The 23,264-nt window shown below is 47.8% G+C and overlaps 2 protein-coding genes across 10 annotated transcripts in view; one reads left to right on the forward strand and one right to left on the reverse strand.

The window, feature by feature from the left end:
• The first annotated feature begins 297 nt into the window (after positions 1 to 297).
• On the forward strand, positions 298 to 15,862 carry LOC130529719 (myosin-7B-like). Of its 2 annotated transcripts, XM_057040217.1 has the most exons (46): positions 298 to 369; positions 1,623 to 1,722; positions 1,928 to 2,031; positions 2,132 to 2,275; positions 2,353 to 2,509; positions 2,746 to 2,773; positions 3,003 to 3,096; positions 3,183 to 3,275; positions 3,455 to 3,518; positions 3,594 to 3,692; positions 3,954 to 4,057; positions 4,148 to 4,286; positions 4,368 to 4,486; positions 4,658 to 4,807; positions 4,873 to 5,043; positions 5,876 to 6,055; positions 6,307 to 6,439; positions 6,512 to 6,588; positions 6,665 to 6,752; positions 7,066 to 7,183; positions 7,272 to 7,395; positions 7,478 to 7,614; positions 7,702 to 7,872; positions 7,942 to 8,026; positions 8,172 to 8,414; positions 8,490 to 8,666; positions 8,751 to 8,896; positions 9,033 to 9,123; positions 9,194 to 9,351; positions 10,192 to 10,423; positions 10,555 to 10,681; positions 10,762 to 10,880; positions 10,969 to 11,165; positions 12,146 to 12,329; positions 12,411 to 12,576; positions 12,770 to 12,894; positions 12,967 to 13,082; positions 13,205 to 13,391; positions 13,610 to 13,819; positions 13,908 to 14,033; positions 14,130 to 14,220; positions 14,516 to 14,595; positions 14,783 to 14,887; positions 14,963 to 15,058; positions 15,168 to 15,311; positions 15,417 to 15,862. In XM_057040217.1, exons 2-46 carry the CDS (start codon positions 1,623 to 1,625, stop codon positions 15,426 to 15,428), a joined length of 5,811 nt encoding a protein of 1,936 aa, XP_056896197.1. In that variant the 5' UTR covers positions 298 to 369; the 3' UTR covers positions 15,429 to 15,862. The 2 variants fall into 2 exon arrangements, with proteins under 2 accessions (XP_056896197.1, XP_056896196.1); XM_057040216.1 differs by having other exon boundaries at positions 14,783 to 15,058.
• Positions 15,863 to 16,091: 229 nt separating this feature from the next.
• LOC130529720 (extracellular sulfatase Sulf-2-like) overlaps positions 16,092 to 23,264 on the reverse strand; it is a 31,525-nt gene continuing 24,352 nt past the window's right edge. For 3 of the 8 annotated variants that reach the window (XM_057040218.1, XM_057040220.1, XM_057040219.1), the window contains exons 7-23: positions 22,955 to 23,105; positions 22,775 to 22,874; positions 22,474 to 22,549; positions 22,260 to 22,388; positions 21,836 to 21,892; positions 21,469 to 21,598; positions 20,708 to 20,948; positions 20,151 to 20,346; positions 19,857 to 19,986; positions 19,690 to 19,784; positions 19,539 to 19,598; positions 19,122 to 19,291; positions 18,899 to 19,041; positions 18,578 to 18,683; positions 17,835 to 17,871; positions 17,543 to 17,608; positions 16,092 to 17,366 (exon numbers count right to left, since the gene is read on the reverse strand). In XM_057040218.1, coding sequence (XP_056896198.1) covers positions 17,336 to 17,366; positions 17,543 to 17,608; positions 17,835 to 17,871; positions 18,578 to 18,683; positions 18,899 to 19,041; positions 19,122 to 19,291; positions 19,539 to 19,598; positions 19,690 to 19,784; positions 19,857 to 19,986; positions 20,151 to 20,346; positions 20,708 to 20,948; positions 21,469 to 21,598; positions 21,836 to 21,892; positions 22,260 to 22,388; positions 22,474 to 22,549; positions 22,775 to 22,874; positions 22,955 to 23,105 — 1,918 coding nt within the window. In that variant the 3' untranslated portion in view covers positions 16,092 to 17,335. The other 5 variants (XM_057040221.1, XM_057040222.1, XM_057040225.1 and 2 more) reach the window with 5 other exon arrangements.

Here is a 23,264-nt window from a genome sequence, read left to right on the forward strand (position 1 = left end):
GGATGGGTGGGTGGGTGGGTGGGAGGGAGGGTGGATGGAGGGATGGATGGATGATGGATGGGTGGATGGAGGGAGGGAGGGATGGATGGATGGATGATGGATGGATGGATGGATGGATGGATGGATGGATGGATGGATGGTTCCATAGATAGAACACAGATTCATGTGGAGGGCTTTGGGTTGAACCACTGCAGACCTTTTATGACAGTCCAGCAAACCCAGCTGACCAATGGGCCGCGGCTGCCTGGACACAGAGGTTATAAAGTGAAGCGATGCTGCGTGAGCAGACTCACCGCGTGGGCACACACCTCAACCACAGGAGGACATTCAGCAGAAGACATTTGGAGCAGACCAAACTGATCCACCACAGTAAGACATCTGCAGCGTCACTCCTGTCTTTATAAAAGGGAAATTGTTCATATTCAATAATTTAGGAATAATTGCAAATCTGCCTATGGCAGTTTGTACTCAAGCATTGTACTTGCACAAAATGATGGGTCTCTGTTAATGATGTATATTAATATTATTCCTTTCTTCTCCAATGCTGCTAAAATGAATAAAAGTTAAAAGAGTTCAGATGAAGCTCTTACATGGTGACTATGTTTCTAAATCAAGCCAGTATATTATATAGTTTAGTATATAATTTGTATTCTCTTCCTCATATAGATTCTCGTTAAACTTTTATTTCTTTACTCCAAAACAATGTTAATCCGTTTTTACCTGTCCTGTGTTACCTGATGGACCACCATTATGAGAGATGTGGAATATCTGTTCCAGATCCACTAGCTTTCAGAAATACGGATGCATTCAATATGTCTCACTCACTCACTCACTCACTCACTCACTCACTCACTCACTCACTCACTCACTCACTCACTCACTCACTCACTCACTCACTCACTCACTTCAGTGTAATTCACCTCTGCATTCTTTATTGCTGATGTCATGACCACGAAGACAAAAAAAGGTGGTGGAGCACTTGGCTGTGCCTCTGCTACATCAGTTGGGTGGGGGGGTTAGGGTTAGGGTGGGGGGGGGGGGGCGGGGGGGGTGCAGCTGGTGGCACGTTGATCAGATCCTGCTGTGAGCTTAATTTGGCAGCTGAGAGCTTGCGCCACAATCCAGAGTAATGTAGAAGTTAAGCCAGGTGTCTTTGGCAAAAATGCCCCATTGTTGACATGACGCTGCTCTTTGTTCTGTTTCTAATATTAACCATTTAACTAAAGCAGACGAACTCCTTCGGCTCAGCTCTGTGATCTCCACTGCAGCCTGGTGCCACCTGTGCATCACCGCAGGAGCCTGGCCAGGGTTTAAAACCCATAGCCTAAAACCAATAACAACATGCCATCTGCGTAAAGGAAACCTGAAGTGAACATCACTGACAGCTTCCTCCCAGACACTCATAAATATTGTGGACAGAAACCCAAAAGGACAGACATGAGAAATATAAATGGACAGCAACTTCTTAAGCCTTTAGCTGCATCTGCTCTGGCCCTTAGGAAATATTGTGACTGAATAAGAAGTTTGGTCTTGATGATGTAATCCAGAGTTCCAGATAATCAAGTTTGTTTCAATATAAATAGCAAAATTTGGTAGCCTGAAGAGAACTTTGTGCTTTACAGATGTCTCGGTTCCTGGATATGAAGGAGTTTGGAGATGCAGCGCGTTACCTTCGTCTCACCAACCTGGAGCACCTTGCTGCCAAGGCACAGGCCTTCGATGGTACACTGATGATATTTAATAACCGTTTCATCTGTGGTTTATTCTTAAAACAGTCACCATGGGGGCTTTTTTTAAAGCCACATTTAGACGCTCTGTTTGTAAATGACTGTTTGCAAAAGTAACTACATCAGATGACAAATCAGGGGGCATTTTAGCTAAGGGCTGCTGCTCAGGCACATCTGACCAACCGACTTCCTGTTGTCAGGGACAAAGCGTGTGTGGATGCCTGATGATGCTGAAGCTTATATCGAGGTGGAAGTTAAAGAGTTAAATGGAAACAAGAGCACCGTGGAGACCAAAGACGGACGTGTGAGTTTTCCAAACCTTCCTTCTTCTTCATCACCTTTCATTTGCTAATGTGAGGATCTTTCAGCAGTTGGACTGGAGACCTTAAACGTGTATTTTTCAGTTTCTCATTGTGAAAGAAGATAACCTACAGCCAATGAACCCTCCAAAGTTTGACATGATTGAGGACATGGCCATGCTGACCCATCTGAACGAAGCTTCCGTCCTCTTCAACCTGAAGCGCAGATACAGCATGTGGATGATCTACGTTAGTGCTATTTATTTCTTTATTTTCAAACGTCTGCTTGAAAATGGGGGTTTATTTGAGTTGTGCGTGTGTCTCAGACCTATTCGGGATTGTTCTGTGTAACGGTCAACCCCTACAAATGGCTGCCAGTCTACTCCACTGATGTGGTCTCAGCCTACAAAGGCCGGCGCCGTGCAGACATGCCGCCCCACATCTACGCCATTGCTGATAACGCCTACACCGACCTGCTGCAGAGTGAGTATTGGCTGATTTGGATGCTTCCACCAAGCCAACTAAAGATAAGTGATGCCTTCAATTAAAAACCTCTGAATTGAAGTTGAATGAGTCCTACAAAGGTTTGAGGCCCCACAGTCAAAGACCAGAACCATTGTTCATCTTCCGGTGCTGTTCAGTTCAGGACAGGGACCTGGTGACAGTGTAGTCTAATGAAGGAAGACTTTATCTTCATTCTTCTCCATTCTGCTCCACAGATCGTGAGAACCAGTCGATGCTGATTACGTAAGTGTCAACCACTTTGCTGAAATCACAGGTCATCCAGTGATTCTCGTCTGTCTCTTGGCTAAGATTTCCTAAAACACTCCAGCAGCTAGACATCAGTAATACTGAGCACTAGATGAAACAGTGTTGATCCACCAGAACACAATTGATTGACAGTGGCCTGAACCCTGAATAGACCCAAACTTGAGATCAGCTCATCTGAGTGACCTTGTGTCTGTTTTCTTGTCAGTGGAGAGTCCGGTGCAGGGAAGACAGTGAACACCAAGAGGGTGATTCAGTACTTTGCCATTGTTGCAGCTTTGGGGGAAACCATAAAGAAAGGCGTGAGTTTTCCCATCAGCGTCCTGCTGCTGTCTCTACCGTTCTTCAGCCTCCGTGTTATATGATGTTGTGCTGGTTGTGTTTGCAGGGGTCTTTAGAAGACCAGATCATTGAAGCGAATCCAGCAATGGAGGCGTTTGGCAATGCCAAGACCATCCGCAATGACAACTCGTCTCGCTTTGTGAGTTCACAGAAGTGACAACACTTAGCGTAGCGGTTGTGATGAGGTTCAGTGGCTACTACACATCTTTCTGGCCTCCCACATGCCTGTAACGAAGATCAAAAGTAGAGAGTAACTGAAATGGTTGAGTGAGTTCTTCCAGAAGATGCTCAGGTTGTGCATCTGTTTGTGTATCTCAGGGAAAATTCATCAGAATCCATTTTGGGACAACTGGGAAGTTGGCATCGGCTGACATAGACATCTGTGAGTCTGCTCATAGCAACCACCAGCGGGCAGTGCACCACCTCTAACCCTTTATACTGTTGTTTATTTTATCAGATCTACTAGAAAAATCCAGAGTTGTGTTTCAGCAACCAGGAGAGAGAAGCTACCACATCTACTACCAGATCCTGTCCAACCACAAGCCAGAACTACAAGGTAAAGCCACCTCGCCCTACAGGAGAACTTGTAGGGTTAGGGTCACAACCTGCATCAGCTCTTGTCCAACCACAGGACCTTTTCTCATCCATGATTTTAAAAATAACCTAATTTCCTCATATACTGGGACTTCTACCCATAGCATAGTATGTATGCATTTATCTATACAAGCAGTTGTAATACAAGGTTACGGAACATAGTAGCATGGCCTATTCTCAATGGCAATGACAATAAACCAGTAAAATTTTGTCACCAACACAGATATGCTGCTGGTGACGACCAACCCCTATGACTATCACTTCTGCTCCCAGGGAGAGACCAAAGTGGACAGCATCAGTGATGGAGAGGAGTTGAAGCTCACCGATGTACACACACACACACACACACACACACACACACACACACAGAGTCAGACTGTTTCCTAATTTTTGCCTCTGTTTCACATGCGTGGACAGCATGCTATGGATACGTTGGGCTTCACAACAGAGGAGAAGTATGGCTGCTACAAGATAGTTGGAGCCATCATGCACTTTGGGAACATGAAGTTCAAGAAAAAGCAGAGAGAGGAGCAGGCCGAGGCTGATGGCACTGAGAGTACGAGAGTAAAATGGCACGACCGTGCAAGAGGTGAAAGCCAGCAGCACGACAGCTCAGATGATGTGTGTTTGTGTGCAGGCGTGGACAAGGCCGCCTATCTGATGGGTATTAGCTCTGCTGAGCTGCTAAAAGGGCTGCTAAACCCCCGTGTTAAGGTTGGAAATGAGTATATCGTGAAAGGACAGACAGTGGAGCAGGTAATGGATCTTTATTCCTTTCAAAGCATCAGTCAGCGACCAACCCGTCATTGTTTCAGTAATCAACAGACCCAGCACTGCTACTTTAGTAATGGTTCTAAATGGTTGTGGGTGTGTGTGTGTCTGTGTGGTGTGTGTGTGTGTGTGTGGGGGGGGGGGGGGGGGGTGTAGGTTAACTACGCAGTGGCAGCCCTGGCCAAAGCCACATATGACCGCATGTTTAAGTGGCTGGTGGGTCGAATCAACTCCTCGTTGTCCACCTCTCTGCCTCGTCAGTACTTCATCGGCGTCCTCGACATTGCTGGCTTTGAGATCTTTGAGGTACAGAGGAGATGATATGAGGATGTCACTTTGGCGTCTGGCTCATGATTTCTCTCTTTTTGCAGTTGAACAGCTTTGAGCAGCTGTGTATCAACTTCACCAACGAGAAGCTGCAGCAGTATTTCAACCATCACATGTTCATCTTAGAGCAGGAGGAGTACAGGGTGGAGGGCATAGAATGGACATTCATCGACTTTGGTTTGGACTTGCAGGCCTGCATAGACCTCATAGAGAGGGTTTGTATGCATGTATGTGTGCGTGTGTATGTTGTGTGTGCGCGCATGCCCCCGTGCATGTCAATCAATCATTAAATCAATCTTTATTTATATAGCATCTTTTACAATCAAATTTGTCTCTAGACCCTTTCCAGAATCCCAGGGCCATTCCTTGACATGACTGTTTAGATAATTGTAATCAGGGGAGACAGTCAGGTGGAAAGTGTTAAACACCCATTGTAAAACTGGACAGCATAGTTTAGTTGTGTTAAGTTTATCTGCCGGAAGAATCAAATCAAATCAATCTTTATTTATATAGCGTCTTTTACAATCAAAATTGTTTCAAGGCACTTTCCAGAATCCCAGGGCCTAACCCCAGACAAGCAACAGTGGCAGGAAAAACTCCCCCTTAACAAGAAGAAACCTTGAGCAGGACCAGGCTCATGTAGGGAGGGAGGACCCTCCTGCTGATGGGGGGGGGGGGCTGGGTAGAGAGAGAGGAGAAGGGGGGAGGACAGGTAGAGGATAGAATGGAGAGGAGAGGAGAGGAGAGGAGAGGAGAGGAGAGGAGAGGAGAGGAGAGGAGAGGAGAGGAGAGGACAGGAGAGGAGAGGAGAGGAGAGGAGGAGGAGAGGAGAGGAGAGGAGGAGAGGAGAGGAGGCCACCTGACAGAGGCCTGTCAAACCAGTCTGTGTGTGTGTGTGTGTGTGTGTGTGTGTGTGTGTGTGTGTGTGTGTGTGTGTGTGTATGGATCAGTCATTTCTGTGTTGTTCCACTAATGAGGTTTTGTAGGTTGAACAAAGGAAAATATATATATAAACACTTACATAAACAAAGGATCTGTTATTTTCAGCCACTGGGTATTCTGTCCATCCTGGAGGAGGAGTGCATGTTTCCCAAGGCTACGGACCACAGCTTCAAAACCAAACTGTACGACAACCATCTGGGCAAGTCGCCCAACTTCCAACGGCCGAGACTGGACAAGAAGCGTAAATACGAGACTCATTTCGAGGTGGTTCACTACGCCGGAGTGGTGGGTATCAGCCTGAGATCTTTCTGTGTGCACACCCAGGACGCATTGTTGAGTTTGAAATTCAAAAATATGCCTTGCCTTGAAATTTTGGTCAGGTTAGCTGTCATTTATTGCTATTTTGCCTTCAATCCCCAAATGCCAAAAGGACATTTCAGTATTCCATATCCAAGCCAGCAGCACTACAGCAGTTGTCAGGTTTCAGTTGTGTAACAAATTACTTAAGAATCACAGTTGGTTTCATTTCATTCCAGGTGCCGTACAATATATTGGGCTGGCTGGACAAAAATAGAGACCCTCTAAATGAGACCGTGGTGGCAGTGTTCCAGAAATCGGCCAATAAACTGATGGCTGGAATCTTTGAGAGCTACATCCGCTCTGACATGGGTACTTAGCCAAACCGACGGCAACGCAACATGCCTGCTGGCAATAAAGAGCCATGTTTTTCTGTCTCTTCAGTTGGGGATCCTAAATCTCAACCCAAACAGAGGAAGAGAAAAGCAGCTTCCTTCCAGACAGTTTCACAGCTCCACAAGGTGAGCAAAAGAGTGGAAAAAGCCATCCAGACTGAGGCTAGAAATGGGTAAAAACTGTCTTTTGTTACAAATACAGGAGAATCTGAACAAGCTGATGGCAAACCTGCGCAGCACTCAGCCCCACTTTGTGCGCTGCATCATTCCTAACGAGTCCAAGAATCCAGGTGAGAGTAGACTGATAAGAATTTCTGGAACCAGAAAAACCAGAACATAAACCAGAACATATAACAGGTTAAATTGCTCATTTCGTTCAACAGCATCATCCAAAAGGTGAAGTTATTACGAGTAAATTACTAGAGCTAGTAATAAATATATATACATTATCGGGCAAATTTGCTCTAAGGGATCTGGAGGGTCAGGACTTCAAAAATCCTTGGACGAAAAGTGTCAGTTAATTACCTACTGACATGATGGATGATGTCAAAATCTGAGATTAATCCAATGCGTGTTTTAATCTGTTTGTTCTCTGATCTCCAGGTGTGATGGATCCCTTCTTAGTCCTTCATCAGTTGAGGTGCAACGGTGTCCTTGAGGGCATCAGGATTTGCAGAAAAGGATTCCCCAACCGAATACTTTACGCTGAGTTCAAACAACGGTTGGCCCAAAACCTGCAATCACACAAACTCAAGGTTGAATTTGGGCTATTCAAACCTCCGGTAATGTGTTATCGTTACTTTTCTCAGGTATCGCATCTTGAATTCGTCTGCAATTCCGGAAAGTTCCTTTGTGGACAGCAGGAAAGCAGTGGAGAAGTTGCTGGGCTCGCTGGACATTGACCATAGCCAGTACAAGTTTGGACAAACCAAAGTAGGAAAACTGTGATTAATGTCAGATGACCATTATTGGCAAAAGTGATGAGGTTTGGTTATGAGCTCCCTTCTTCTCTCAGGTGTTTTTCAAGGCGGGACTGCTGGGTCTCCTGGAAGACATGAGAGATGCCCGCCTGTCTGAGATCCTCACCATCGTCCAGGCCATGGCCAGGGGAAGGCTAATGAGGTTGGAACGAGACAAGATGTTGCTGCAAAGGTGAGCGTATGAAGAGTGCCAGTAGCTCCTCTGAAGGTGATGGACGCTGTGTCTACATGGTCTGAAGACCAAAAACGTTGTCCTCAGGGATGCTGTGAAGGTCGTCCAGTTCAACCTCAGGGCGTTCTTCTCTGTGAGGACCTGGCCATGGATGATGTTGTTTTATAAACTTCGGCCCATGCTGAGAAGTGCCCAGGTGGAAAAAGAACTGACGGCTCTTAATGAAAATTTCACCAAATTAAAAGATGCTTTCGACAGGTTCGTCTCAGCAAAACGAAGCCAGTTTTGTACTCGGTGTTCTTTCATTCTCGTGCATTTTCCTAACAGGTGTGACGTAAAGCGTCAGGAGGCGGAGGATCGACAGGTGGTTTTGATTCAGGAGAAGAATGACCTGGCTCTGCAGCTCCAAGCTGTAAGTCATGCTGATGTTGGGATGTGTTTGTATCATATAAAGCTTTGGCTTATCCAGTCTCAGCCAGAAAGCCTTTAACAGAGCAGTGGAGAGCCATGGCAGCAGTGCCCAGGATAAAACCTGTGCACTTTCCATTTAACTCCAGGAGCAGGACAACCTAGAAGATGCAGAAGACCGTTGCAACCAACTGATTCAGTCCAAAATTGCTCAGGAGGCTAAACTTAAGGAGTTCCAGGAGCGTCTGGAAGATGAGGAGGAGGTGAACTCCAAGCTGGCATCCCAGAAACGTCAGCTGGAGGAAGAGGTAACATCCCTGAAGAGAGACGTGGATGATCTTGAAATGACTCTGGCTAAAGTGGAGAAAGACAGGCATGGAGTGGAGAACAAGGTGGGCAAACAAGCTCTTCAGAATCAGAGTACTGACTGGGGAGCTTAGTAAGTTTGATTTTGGATTTTGATCCAGGTGAAGAACCTGTCGCAAGAGATGACGGTTCTGGATGAAACCATAGCATCTCTGAACAGAGAGAAAGTTGCTCTGCAGAACGCCCACAAACAGGTTTTGAATGACCTTCAGGCACAAGAGGACAAAGCCAACATGCTGGTGAAGGCAAAAGTTCGACTGGAGCAACAAATTGACAATGTAAGAGAAGATGTGTTGTTGTTGAGTCAGTTGTTCTCTGAGCTCCAGCCTGGTTTCTGACCGCTCCCGTTTTGATCTCCACAGGTTGAAAGTTCTCTGGAATTGGAGAAGAAAGCACGGATTGATCTGGAACGGACCAAACGCAAGCTGGAAGGAGATCTGAAGTTGTCTATGGACTCACTGAAGGATTTTGAGAACCAAAAGGAAGAACTTGAGGACAGACTGAAAAAGTATAAAAAACACCTCTGAATTTGGTTGATCCAAGTCCTGTTTGGTATTATTCACCTCACAGAGTTCATGTTCATACACAGTTCTTAGTTTTAATGAATGGATCTGGTTCCTCCTTTTCTCTTTCACTCTCCAAAGAAAAGACATTGAGCTGGCTCATCTTCAGGCCAAAATCGAAGATGAGCAGAGTTTGGTCGTTCAACTTCAGAAGAGACTGAAGGAATTTCAGGTTTGTCAGACTAATCCAGACCACAAATCCATCCCTTCGGCTGCTACAGCTGTGCATTTCAATCCCTCAGACTCGTATTGAAGAGCTGGAGGAGGCGTTGGAGGCTGAGAGGGCCTATCGTACCAAAGCTGAGCGTCAGAGGAATGATATGGCACGAGAGCTGGAGGAGCTGGGAGAAAAATTAGAGGAAGCAGGAGGAGCCTCTGCTGCTCAGATTGCTCTCAACAGGTGATCGCCTTCCTCAGCTCATACAATGAGAACTACTTTATGCAATGATCTCTCTATATTTGTTTGAAATACATCAAAAATACATTAAATACGTTATGCATTTAGTCCCAGTGGGCCAAAGTTCTGCCTGGTTGTCTATTGTTCATCCATTCATCTATCCTTCTTCTACCACCTATCAAGGGTTGGGTCAGGGGGCAGTAGCCTAAGCATAGGAAGGCCTGGTCTTCCTTCTCCCCAGCCACATTATTTGACTCTTCTGGGGAGACATAGTCCCTCCATCATACTCTGGGCCTTCTCCTGGTGGGAGATACATCTCACCAGGGAGGAGGTCCAGGGGGCATCCTAGTCAGATGTCGGAGCTTCTTGGCCGTGTTTTTTTAGGACACTCCCGACAGCTTGTGACCATAGGTGAGGGTAGAATCTTAGGTAAATACAGAGGATTGTCTTTTGACTCAGCACCTTCTTTGTCAGCAGCCCGATAAAGCCCCAGAACTACATCATCTGCAGAGAGCAGATACCAGAGTCCTTTAGTCTTTGCAAATCCAACTTAGTGACAGAAATGAGGGCCACTCTCTGATGCCGTGTCAAGCCAGTCAGGCCCTGTACAAGGTTGACCACCTTCTGAAGGCGTAGAGCTGGTCCACTTCTATGGGGAGGAATAAAGCCCTACTGCTCCTTCTGAATTTGGGGGTGTACAATTTGAAGGACCTTCCCTTCCACAACTCCTGAAACCCTGTGATCCCCCTAGTTGGAACATCCGGTGTCCTTTCTTAAAGAGAGAGACCACCCCCTTTCAAATTCATTCACACTCAGGCAAACAAGGTTCTTACTCTCAAACAGGAAGAGGGACGCCGATTTCCTGAAGGTACGTAGGGAGCTTGAGGAGGCGGGACTTCACCATGAGGCTACAACCGCATCTCTGAGAAAGAAGCACTTGGAGACAGTGGCAGAGCTCAGTGAGCAGATGGACACTCTTCAGAGAGCCAAACAAAAGCTGGAGAAGGAGAAAGCGGAGCTCCGGCTGGAGACCGACGACCTTTCTGCCAACGTGGAGCAACTGACCAGGGCAAAGGTAGAAACAAAATCACCTCAAAAAAGTCCACAGATGCTTAAAAAAGTTCCCGCTTGGGTCAAAGTAAATATGCGTGCGTGCGTGCGTGCGTGCGTGCGTGCGTGCGTGCGTGCGTGTGTGTGTGTGTGTAGGCAGTTGTGGAAAAGATGTGCAGGGCTTCTGAGGACCAGCTGAACGAAAGCAAGAACAGAGCGAACGAGCTACAGAGACAACTGACTGAAGTGTCTGCTCAGAAAGCTCGAGCGCTCTCGGAAACCGGTAGAGAACACACAGTAATCCATACCATAATAATATGTAGATAATAGAAGGAATGGGTGATTTTCTTTTCTTTGGTCCAGCGGAGGTGAGTCGGCGTCTGGAGGAGCGGGACTCTCTGATTGGTCAGCTCCAGCGCTCCAAGGCTGGCCTGATTCAGAACTATGAAGACATGAAGAAGCAGCAGGAGGAGGAGAGCAAAGTAAGCACAGACCTGAATGAGGGACAGTCGTCCCCCGTGTCTTTGGCGTGGCTTTTGACGATTTCATCAGGTCTGTGTGTGGTTTCAGGCTCGTGTCAGTTTGGCTCACGCATTGCAGTCGTCCCGCCACGACTGCAGCCTCTTGAGGGAGCAGCTGGAGGAAGAGCAGGAGGCCAAGGCAGAACTGCAGAGGGCGCTGTCCAACGCCAACACTCAAGTGGTTCAGTGGAGAACCAAATACGAGACTGAAGCGGTGCTGAGAATAGAGGAGCTGGAAGATGCAAAGTAAGGCTTGGAACAGCTGATCAGTCGGTCAACGGCTGCCGATGGCTGGAAATGGCTTCGCAGATGTTTAACCTGTCATCGTCTTCAGGAAAAAGTTTTTATTTGTGGGTGTTGAAAGGCCGACTCCAATGTGGCAGAAAAGCATGTGTCCGGTTTTGCAAGAAGGTTCTAGTAAAGAATAAGGGACCCCCACACATGGTCAGGAGTGGACGAGGGTAGCTATTGTAGGCTGCTAACGCTGGCATGCCGACTTAATGAGCCCCCACTACTGCATTGCTCGCAGTAATTTGTTGATTGCAGGTAATTTGCTGCTTGCAGGTAGTTTTCTGCTTGCAGGTAACTTGCTGCTTGCAGGTCATTTGCTGCTTGCGGGTAGTTTGCTGCTTGCAGGTAATTTGCTGCTTGCAGGTAGTTTGCTGCTTGCAGGTAATTTGCTGCTTGCAGGTAGTTTGCTGCTTGCAGGTAGTTTGCTGCTTGCAGGTTGTTTGCTGCTTGCAGGTCATTTGCTGCTTGCAGGTAGTTTGCTGCTTGCAGGTCATTTGCTGCTTGCGGGTAGTTTGCTGCTTGCAGGTAATTTGCTGCTTGTAGGTAGTTTGCTGCATGCAGGTCATTTGCTGCTTGCAGGTCATTTGCTGCTTGCAGGGCATTTGCTGCTTGCAGGTAGTTTGCTGCTTGCAGGTCATTTGCTGCTTGCAGGTAGTTTGCTGCTTGCAGGTAGTTTGCTGCTTGCAGGTAGTTTGCAGTGCCAATGTTGTGTGAGTCACGATCACGTCAGTGTCGGAGCTTAAAAAAATTAAAAATGAGAAATGCAACATGTTTAACAGCACGTTGTCACGGGAGTGTTGCTTTAGCCTTATTCACCAAATACATTGTATTGTACTTGATGAATCATGACCAGAGCAATATTTCATTGATTTTTTTTTAGACATGAGCCTGACGCCAACATCACAGTTCTGTTGATTTTCTGTTGCTGATTGTAGGAAGAAGTTAGTGGTCAAGCTGCAGAGTCTTGAGGAGGCCATAGGAGCATCTCAGGCCAAATGTTCCTCGCTGGAAAAAACCAAGCAGAGTTTGCAGATCGAGATCGAAGACCTGGGGATTGAACTCGAGAGATCCAACTCTTCTAATCAGGCTCTGGAGAAAAAGCAGCGCAACATTGACAAGGTCAGCAGCAGCAGCACCAACATCGTGCACCTGGCCTGAGAGGAGCTACAGAACGATGCCATGTCTTTGCTTTTTCATCAGCTGTTGAGTGACTGGAAGCTGAGGTTTGAGGAAAGCCAGATGGAGCTGGAGGCATCCCAGACAGAATCCCGCAGTCTCAGCACTGAACTTTTCAAGCAGAAGAACTGCTATGAGGAAGCTCTCGACCACCTGGAGACAATCAAACGTGAAAACAGGAACCTACAAGGTAGCTTCTGCCAGCACTTACTTACCCTCCAAAATGACTTTCAAAGACTCGGAGGATCAACGCTCGTTAATGATGCGTCCACATTGAGGACGCTAGATGATGCATCGCCAATGCTTCAGGCCTTAGTGAAAGGTCACTGAAGGTCATCGCGTGCCATTGTTGACTGAAAAATTGACTGACTGTTTGGTTGCAGAGGAGATTGCTGACCTGACTGATCAGATCAGCCAAGGAGGGAAGACCATCCATGAGCTGGAGCGAATGAAGAAGATCCTGGATGTGGAGAAGAGTGACATCAGAGCAGCTCTGGAGGAGGCAGAGGTAAGAACCCATCCAGCGTCTCCTCCCTGCCAACCCAACTGCTTCTAAAACCAGCTGTATTTTACCCTTCAGGGGACTCTGGAACACGAGGAGAGCAAAATCCTGCGATTTCAGATGGAACTGCAGCAGATAAGGACTGAGATGGAGCGAAGGGTTGCAGATAAAGAGGAGGAGATAGACAACCTGAGGTAACAATACACTGTAAACAGACTGAAGCTCAATGTGAAAATGTACTCATTTATGTTCTTTAAAAGAACATTCTGAGTTATAAATGAATGCTGAAAACCACTGTGCTGCTGACTAAACACAGGCGGAACCACCAGCGCTCGCTGGAGATGATGCAGACCAACCTGGAAGCCGAAGTCCGTGGGCGCAGCGAAGCTGTTCGTCTGAGAAAGAAGATGGAAGCTGACTTGAATGAGATGGAGATTCAGCTGGAACATGCTAACAGACAGGCAGCAGAGAGCCAGAGGATCAACAGACACCTGCAGACACAGGTAGACTCGCCTGATGAGGGCCTCTGTGGAGTAGATCCTCCATAACCGAGGCCAAAGCTAAGAGACGTGCTGCCAGGACACCAGCGCAGTCCTGAACGGTGAACGGCAGTAGTCGTAGTTCCTCCATTGGGCTTTATCTAAATGAATTATGAAGGTCTTCATCTTCAGGCTGAGCTGAGGCTGCTTCCTGTGAGTGACTGCTGCTTGTCGCTATGCAGGTGAAGGAACACCAACTGGAACTGGATGAGAAGCTCTACTTGCTCAGTCAGCTGAAAGAACAGATCGTCATGCTGGAGCGGCGTTGTTCTCTGCTGACGGCCGAGGAGGAGGAGCTGCGTGGGATCCTGGAGCAGACCGACCGATCCCGCAAGGTGGCCGAACACGAGCTAGTGGAGGTGGCGGAGACGGTTAACCTGCTCACCAAGCAGGTACAGGTTCAAAGGCCCTGGGTGGTTACAAACCCATGTGCAGGACTCCATCTCCACTGGCCCTTTTCTGACTGCTCCCTGGCTTCAGAACACAGGTTTGGCCAGCCAGAAGAAGAAAATCGAAGCCGATCTGTCTGTTCTCAGCGGGGAGGTAGAAGACGTCTTGCAGGAGAGACGCAGTACTGAAGAACATGCCAAGAAAGCCCTCACTGATGTCAGTCTGGCCTCTCTTTGTGCTTTCCTGTTCTTGTGAAAGGAAAACATATAGCTGCTCTGATGCATGTGTGTGTGTGTGTGTGTGTGTGTGCAGGCGGCACTGATGGCAGAGGAGCTGAAGAAAGAGCAGGACAGCAGCAGCATGCTGGAGAGAATAAAAAAGAATATGGCTTCCACAATAAAAGGTAGCGTCTCTACGTCTCTGGTGAAAACTGGGAATGGGCCTGATCACTGCAGGGGGAAGGTGCTGGGTCCAGACTAAACTACTCCACCAGTAAAACAGAGAACATAGCAGGTTATTCAAAACGGAAGATAGATGCAGGCGGAGCAAGATAGTCCCAGTTTCTTGGCTTCTGTAGCCGTTCAAAATTCTGGTCTCTCATCAGTGACAGATGACAGTTGCCACCTTCAGCAAACCTGCACTTCATCGCTCCAGGAGTAATAGCTGCAAGGAAATGAACGGTTTTAATGTGTCTGTAGAGCTGCAGGTCAAACTGGACGAGGTGGAGCAGATGGCCCTGAAGGGAGGAAAGAAAGAGCTTCATCAATTAGAGGGAAGGGTGAGTGCACACAACAGTGTGTGTGTGCGTGCGCGTGCGTGTGCGCATGTGTGTGTGCGTGCGTGCGTGTGTGTGTGTGCGTGTGTGTGTGTACGCTGCATTCCTGGAATCCTGACTTTAATATGTCGCCCAAAATGTTGGAGTGCCTTCTTAAATTTGAGTATCAGGGTTTCTAAACTGTGTCCAGGTGAGAGAGCTCCAGACAGAGCTGATGGTGGAGCAGAAGAGGAGCGAGGACTACCAGAAAGGTGTCCGCCGATACGAGAGGAGATGCAGAGAGTTGACCTACCAGGTTTGCACATCCCTAATGTTTCCATTCAGGATGTCCAGAAATTGTGTTGCTCACCCTTTCAACTTCTCTCTGCAGACTGAGGAAGACAACAAGACTCTGCTCAGGATGCAGGACCTGGTCAATAAACTTCAGACCAAAGTCAAAAGCTATAAACAACAAGCTGAGGATGCAGTGAGTGTTTATTACAATCATATACCATACCATATATGTGAAGATAAGGTATAAGTAGAATTAGCCAAAGTTCCTTCACACTGCCGCTGTTCTCGCGTGTGTCCGCCAGGAGGAGCAAGTGAGCTGTAGCACAGTCAGGTTCAGGAAGGTTCAACATGAGCTGGATGAAGCTGAGGAGCGAGCAGAGATTGCAGAGACCACAGTCAACAAGCTGCGGATCCGAACTCGCGAGCACACCAGCAAAGTTGCCATAGTGAGTTGCTTTACTTCCTTCAGACTGGATCATCTCGACTCTGACGTTTGCATCTCCTCTGTCAACGTTTGGCCTGTCTGAGTGGCTCTCGCTGTCTTTCTGCAGGTCGCTGACTGAAGCCGTCGTGTCTTCCAGGTGTCATGATGTGCTCGATGAAGTCACCTGACTGATGTGTTGACTTTTGTGTTTTTGTCTGATGTGTTTGTGCTGCTTCTAGTACCAAAGCGGGGTGGCAAAGGTGGTGAAGGGAGTCTGGGGCCAGATTTGCTGTCTGAGTAAAGCACAACTCGTGTTTGTGCCACAACACCTGGAAACTGGAACAGCAGCTTCTTCTTCCTGTCAGGCTCTGAATTCTGGGTGTCAACATTATTCAAAATGGGTCTTTAATCGCTTATTAGCCTGCTGCTTTATCCAAATCAGTATTCGCTGTTGTCATGGGAATTGTCGCAGTAACAATATAAGTCAGCACTCTGGGAATTTCAGTAATTCTCCTGTTGAAATGAAATATTCCATGAAAGCGCCACTATTAAAAGGTCTGGATGGTTTTGTGATCATATTTGCATTTATTTTAATGACGGATAAATCTGTGAAGTCCATATTTAAGTCAAATTGGTGACTAAATTAACCCACATGTCTCTGAGCATCGCCTAGGACACCATGTGACACAGAATGAATCCTCCAGCTCTTTCAGACGTCACTGATCTGCCTCGTACTTCTGCATTCAACGTTTTTATGCTGCTTACATGTTTTCTGTGTGGATTCATTAGCAACAAGCTGCTGTTTTAATGAAAAGGTTGTTTAATTCTTAGAATTTAACACAAACAATCTGTACAACTGGCATTTAACACGTGACGCACAAACTAAGACAATCACCGTTACCCAAAGTTCCACCGTACATGTCTGTCACATGGCACATGTCCACCAGCTGCTGCTGCTGCTTCCGTCCAACTCTGTTCTCCAGTCAAAGTGCACTTTTCCTTCAGCGTGTGTCCAGTTCACAACATCTGAGCTGGTCAACAACATCCCGGCTACAACACACCATATATATTCACAAATACATTCGATAGCTTGATTTTTTTTCTCTATAGTTGTTAGACACTAGAACAGCACCACAGAGGAAACACCAGGAGTTAAAAAAGTTTTGAATTATGTAGAAAGCAGTGGCAGTATGAGGAACGCCGTTTGGCTAAAGATGTGCAAACGTAGGTTTTTAAGCTCCTTATTTTAGCCCAGAAACACAAAGTGATCAGTTATTCTGGATGCCAGGCTGGAGGTTGGAGTCAAACCGAAGAAAAGGCCTAAAATGTGACCAAGCTAAGGTTATCTGAGCTTTAAAGTTAATTTTTCCTGACAAACTAAGCAAAAACTGTGTTTAAATAAAACCCCAACACATTAGACCAGAGAACTAATGACATCACAGTTGACATCCCAGTTAAGGAGGTTCCCCTAAACTGGGAGGTGAGGAGCGACGACGGCAGCCCGGAGTTTTAATCACAACCAGCCAGAAGAGAGAACACAACATTTCAAATGGGTCCGATCCGAGAAGCTGAGCGACAACGCAAAAAGATCAGTGTTCAGGAAGAAGCAGGTGAAGATGGGAATCTGTTATAAGGTGCTCCGAGTTCAGGAGGTGTGAACGCCATGCGTCTCCATCATCCTGCGGCGGTGCAGCACTTCACCCGTTACCATGCCAACAGTAGCGGTAGAGGAGGAAACAACGGAAGTGGCCACGATGTCATGGGTTCATCTTCAGGGATGTGTGAATATGGACAGATCAGAACCTCGAAGGAACGCTTCTGGAAGGAAGTTTTGCTCCAAATGGAAGAACGGTGCAGTCTCCTCCTCCTCCTCCTCCTCCTGACACGGAATGAAAAGGAGGAGCTGATGAAGAGGTGCGTGGAATGGTTGGACCCAGTGTCTTCGAGTGCAGTGGGGGGCCAGATGATGGGTGGGTGGTTGTCAGCTGTGACCCAAAGGACAAACACACCCTGTGGGTCCGAACCTGCTCCAGCCAACCAGGAAGCTCAACCCTTCCAGCCGTCCCAAATTGGACCTCTGGACAAACACAGACATGCATTAATCAGAAAGTGTGTGTGTGTGTGTGTGTGTGTGTGTGTGTGTGTGTGTGGTGTGTGTGTGTGTGTGTGTGTGTGACACTTCAGCTGACAGAGAAAAATGGGGTTTCTGTTTGAATGCACTCGTCTGAAAAACAAAATGGGGGGGGGACTCACAAAGTTCGAGATGATGACGATGATGAAGGTTTCTTCACTTTTGGCCACTTCTTTCGCTCAAACGCCCTGATGCAACAAGCACACAAACTGTTACACACAGCAGCAGCCACAGCAGCAAACACACCCCAGAGGGGTGACTGGTCAGATCTGGGGGCTCCTCAGAGGAGAAGGTGGGACTGAGAGCGTTGGATCGTTTCATTGACTGGTGGATCTTTAATGACAGGCGGAGCTACAATGGTCAGGCGTGATCACATGATGCCTTCATAGATGAGCTGTGTTGGTGTGTGCGTACCTGTCGTCATCAAAGATGCCGTGTGCATGTCCTCCTGCTGAAGAGAAATCTGACCGTTAGTGTGCGCACGGCTCTGCTCGCTATTCTTTTCTTTTAACCACAGCAGCATTCATGAGTCAGTTTTGAGGAGACCTTGAAAGCATCATCAGAAGTTGCACCAACCAAGGCTACAGAAGACAAGCTAGAAAAGGAGCAGGCAGAGAAAGAAAATCATCAACAACCAAAGAGGAGCACCTGGTGGCTGGTCTACTGGACCTGGAGGTGAGGAGCATCTCACAGAGCAACCATGTTTACTGGTCTAGTGGACCTGGAGGTGAGCAGCATCTCACAAAGCAACCATGTTTACTGGTCTACTGGACCTGGAGGTGAGGAGCATCTCACAGAGCAACCATGTTTACTGGTCTAGTGGACCTGGAGGTGAGGAACATCTCACAGAGCAACCATGTTTACTGGTCTAGTGGACCTGGAGGTGAGGAACATCTCACAGAGCAACCATGTTTACTGGTCTACTGAACCTGGAGGTGAGGAACATCTCACAGAGCAACCATGTTTACTGGTCTAGTGGACCTGGAGGTGAGGAACATCTCACAGAGCGACCATGTTTACTGTGATCAGTTCGGATCTGAGCCGATTAGGGAGGATTCCAACCTGAAACTTTAGCATTTTGATAGTTCCGCTCTGTATTGTGTCCCGTACCAGCTGTGTGTGTGTGTGTGTATGTGGAGGGGGGCTTGGTGTCGTACCCTGAGGATTACACTGCTTGTGTCCCCTGCAGCCTCTGAGCTCCATCAGCTGGACGTGGAGCTGGTTGAGCACCGTCCGATCCAAAGAGCTGACAGCGTTTATCAGCTGGAGACAAAGACACAGACGTTGGACGTGAGCCTGGGTGCTGGAGGCGGACTCCCTCCTGTGGGATCAACCCACATTTTATCTGATATCTCTTTATTAATAGTTTGTGTCCGCACACAAAACCAATGTTACAGTGACTTATTCAGTAATTCCACTCTTAAAACTTGCTCATTATAAGGTCCCTTATCTGGGTGAAAGGATTTTTTGGTGCATACCTGGTATGGGTCAGTGTTGAGGTCAAAGTACTCCAGGAAGCCTGTGGCAAACTCACAGAACAAGAAGTTGTGGGTCTGGTTTATGGTCCTCAGACACCAGTAGGTGTTGTTGTTGGCACTGGTGCAGGCACAGAAGGAGCCCACTGTAAGATCAGGCAGCGGAGGTTCTGGTCAGACACGAGGCTGAAACATGTGTGAAACAAGTGTCACACGTGTGACATACATGTCCAGTAGGGCGCAGTGTGCCAGTGCTGGTTGTCGTGGGTGAAGCAGGTGAGTCCAGGCATCGAACAGGTGTCGTTGTTTCTGATCCTCTTGATCATCTTCCTCATTTTCTTCCTCCTCTTCTGCTCTTTTAGAAGCCACATCTTTTTGTTGCGAGCCCCATCCTTCCTGAACAGACAGGGTTTAAACCGTACCTTACTTCATCTGACAACTCTGGTCAATCCCTCAAGGGTCTGCTTTGGGTCCCTTTTAATTTCGTTCAAAGCTTCTTATTCAATTTATTTTGCATCACGTGACAGATTACATTTCAGCTCACGCCACTCTTGACGCCAGCGTGAAGCCAATAATCAGTTGGATTATGGAACCTGCTTTACGGACGAGACTGGGCCAAGAGCCAAGACTGCGGCAGGCTCACCTGAAGGGGTGCAGACCTCCTCCCCTGTACCTCAGCTTGTTCTTCAGTTTGGATTTATACCTGGAAAACATCAACACCAGCTGGAGATGTTGTTGTAAAAGGTTCTGAAGAACTTTCCTACTGAATGCAGACACGGTGGGATCGGACTCACAGGTATTTGTTACAGTCACAATCCAGTGGACGGGCCCGCTTTAGGTGACCTCTGACCTCCTTCAAGTTCTTGATCTTTGTCTGCAGAGTCTCGATCTGACAACAGAGGAGAGAACGTTGAGCCACAGAACCTCCCTCCATCAGCCACAGATGTTCAGAGGGTGTTACCTCATGGTCAATGTGCAGCTTGTGGTCTTTCCAGGCTTGCAGAGACTGATAAAGTCCTCCGTCACACTTAACAGTAGCGTTAGCCAGAATAGAACATCTGCAGCAGAACCGGAGGAACAGCAGAACACCCCTGTTGCTCCCACATGGACAGTAATTCTTTGGCTCACGGAACTGAGATTCATTCATTTTTCCACCAGAATCCAAAGAAGAACATAATCTCTCTCTCTCTCTCTCTCTCTCTCTCTCTCTCTCTCTCTCTCTCTCTCTCACTCTCTCTCACACACACACACGTACCTATGTGTGACTTTGAGAGAGTTGGAAACAGGACTCGGAAGAGGCCCCGTCCCACTGAAATCCCCTTCAGACTTGTCTGGCGTTAGCTGTGCCCAGTGGGCCCCGCCCACCACAGTGACATTTCCAGGGTAACCGTTTGTCATTGGGACAGAGCGGCTGAAACGATTTCTGGAGTAACTCTTCAGGGCCTTGAACTCTGAGGAAAACACGGAACTGAGCTTAAAACAGAATCCAGATGTGGTCCAACTGCAGGGAACACAAACACCTCCCCACTAGAGGGCAGTACAGCACCAGGAAACCAGGCGGCAACGTCTGTGCCAGACATTTAAGCCTTGAAGGAACCTTAAGAGGAACCTCGTGTTGATATCAGGGTGGAACCCTCGATTACTCATCTTTTGTTACCTGTTGCTTATTCCTGATCGGTTAGGAGCGTCGGTGAACGGGTCAGGTTCCTTCTCTTATTCGTGTCACTACTTTACATACTGCAATGTTGACGGGACTGTTTGAGTGCTGCTCTGCGTTCTAAGATCGCTCCACCAGAGAAACTGAGCACTCACTCTTTTTGGAGAAGAAAGGCTTGTTGTTGAAAGGCTTCATAAGGGATGGGCGCCGACTCAGTGGCAGAAGGTTCTGGAGGTCACAGTTGCAGCTGTTGGACCGCTGATACAGCTGAGATTTGATGCTGAGCGACCACTGATGGCCGGCGGCGCCCCTCTGCACCTTCCTGTTCATCCCCCCATCATTCTTGCACTTGAAAAGCCGAAGCTTCCCGGTAGAGTCCTCCACACACTGCCACTTCTGCTCCAGCACCGAGGGAAGAGACAAAAGATGGCTTCATTCACTGGAGCGAGCTCCCCAGACAGAATGGATAGAGACACACACACACATACACACAGAGACACAAAGACACACACAAAGACACACACAGAGATACACACAGAGACACACACACAGACACAGTCACACACACACACACAGACACACAGACACACAGACATACACACACACACACACACAGACAGACACACACAGAGACAGACACACACACAGACACACACACACACACACAGACACACACAGCATCCAGCAGCTGGCAGATGTGCTTGCTCAGGGCCGATCAGCTGGCTGTGGGGACTGTTCTGGCCAAGTGTAATTAAGCATCAACAGAAAGTTTCTCCTAATCCCGTTTCCCTCCACCTCCCCTCTGAGTCGGCAGCCTTCTGTCCATTCTGCTCCCTTCTTCCCAGTAATTACTGCTCTGATTGTGTCTGCACCCCCCTCTGGAGGAGCTCAGGTGTGTTATGGCCGCCTGTGTCACCTGTCCTCTCTGCTGACAAGGTGTCTGGTACTCGGCTCTCTGACACAGATCCTTCACTCGTTGGTGTTTGGGCAGGAAGTTCTCCTCCTGAGTCACCTCCTTTCCATTCACCCTCTGGTGCAGCAGCTTCCTGTTGACAGAACCAGGACACGGGTTGGAGACTGTCATATCACTTCAGGAGACATTTAAGGAAATGTCATTTCACTTGTTTACCATAAAAGAGAACAATCATACATCCCCAAACCTGTCCTACAGATCAATGCTCCAAAGAACACAGACAACTGACACTGGGAGAAGGTGCCATCTGAGGTGGGTGGAGCACAGGTAACAGGCTGGCCTTAAGCTAGCAGCAATGAGATGAATTTACCCTCTCTCCACCAGGAAGGAGTCCCTCCACACCTTTGGCTTCCTGTTCAGCTGGAATCTAGAGAGGAACATGGCAGTTTGAGTTGAAGCTCCACTCAGATTCAGACTAACTTCACTCAGTTCAACTCAAGTCAGATGACATTTTATTCCTCATGACGTCAAGCGTGGGAGGCCAGTGAGTTCACTGCAGCTCAGACTAACCTGGCTCGCATTCATATTACATTCATAGCATAAGCAGCACCACCCTTGTGGAGCTAAAGCACATGTTTCTAATCCAGAAACCTCCAGGAAAGAATTATTTTGTTGTTCGCTGCATGAAATGACTACAAATCCCAAAACACACTGGGACATTTTCCACATGGTTCACGCCTCTGGCCACACCACGTTTGGCCACCATAAATGGAATGGGAATTTTACCCATGTACCTGTTTGCAGATTTGTCGGTGTCCAACACAGTCAAGACCGATTTCCCGTCCATGTCTGGAGGAGGGTCCAGGCCAGCGATGTCCAGGATGGTGGGAGCCAGGTCGATGTTCAGGACAATGTGAGGGTTGCTTAGAAACACACAGAGAAATGAACGTTCCAAACCTGCCCAGTGTGTGTGTGGGTGGGTGTGGGTGTGTGTGCACGCGCGTTTACATGCTGCCTTGCTCCACGTTAGGTCCCCTGATGAAGAACGGGACTCTGATGTCAAACTCATACGGCATTGATTTACCTGCAGAAACAGGTGGATTGTGGGAACCTGTTTTAATATCATGACGCTCTACAACAGCTGCCAGGATGACGTCAACGTTTGTGAGGCAACAATGTTTGAGTGACAGTTTACGCCACCAAACCGTGGAAAACAGAAGCAGCCGGACAGCTTTTCCTGTTCCAACATCCTGTGCATATTTAATAAGAAGCACTGGTGCTGCGAATGTTGTGTCTTGTGCTTTGTCACCTTTGACAAGGCCAAACTGCCCAATGTGGTAACCATGGTCGGACGTGTAGATGATGTATGTGTTGTCCAGTTCGCCCAGCTCCACCAGCATGTTATATAACTGCAACACAGAGACAGAGGCATGAGGAGACGCTGCAAGCAGCCTTGCGCCGCCCTCATGTGATTCGCCTCGGAGCCTGCCTTCTCTACGCTGTCATCCACAGACAGCAGCGTCTGAAGCCGTTTCCTCTGCAGCACGTTGGTGAACTCCATGTGAATGGGCTTCATGGGGCCAATGTAGCGCATGATCCAGTGTTTGTCTAGGTTTGGAGCGTAATTATAGCTGGGGGTGCTGGAGGACAGGACAGAAGGGTCAAACAGGAAGAAAAGGATGGAAAAACAATGAAGCAAAGGATGGAAAAACAATGAAGCAACTTTCATCAGTCACATGAGGCTTGATTCTAGGGTTGTGCTGCTGTGCGTGACACATACGTGAGCATCTGACTGCCTA

The sequence above is a fragment of the Takifugu flavidus genome, chromosome 8, assembly GCF_003711565.1.
Source record: "Takifugu flavidus isolate HTHZ2018 chromosome 8, ASM371156v2, whole genome shotgun sequence".
NCBI classification, from domain to species: Eukaryota; Metazoa; Chordata; class Actinopteri; order Tetraodontiformes; family Tetraodontidae; genus Takifugu; species Takifugu flavidus.

Bases quoted from the DNA above. Each gene is read 5' to 3' on its own strand.
- LOC130529719 (XM_057040216.1), top strand. From the start codon at position 1,623: ATGTCTCGGTTCCTGGATATGAAGGAGTTTGGAGATGCAGCGCGTTAC. The intron at 8,415-8,489 runs GTGGGCAAACAA...ATTTTGATCCAG, and splicing joins GGCATGGAGTGGAGAACAAG to GTGAAGAACCTGTCGCAAGA. The intron at 13,820-13,907 runs GTACAGGTTCAA...CCCTGGCTTCAG, and splicing joins TTAACCTGCTCACCAAGCAG to AACACAGGTTTGGCCAGCCA.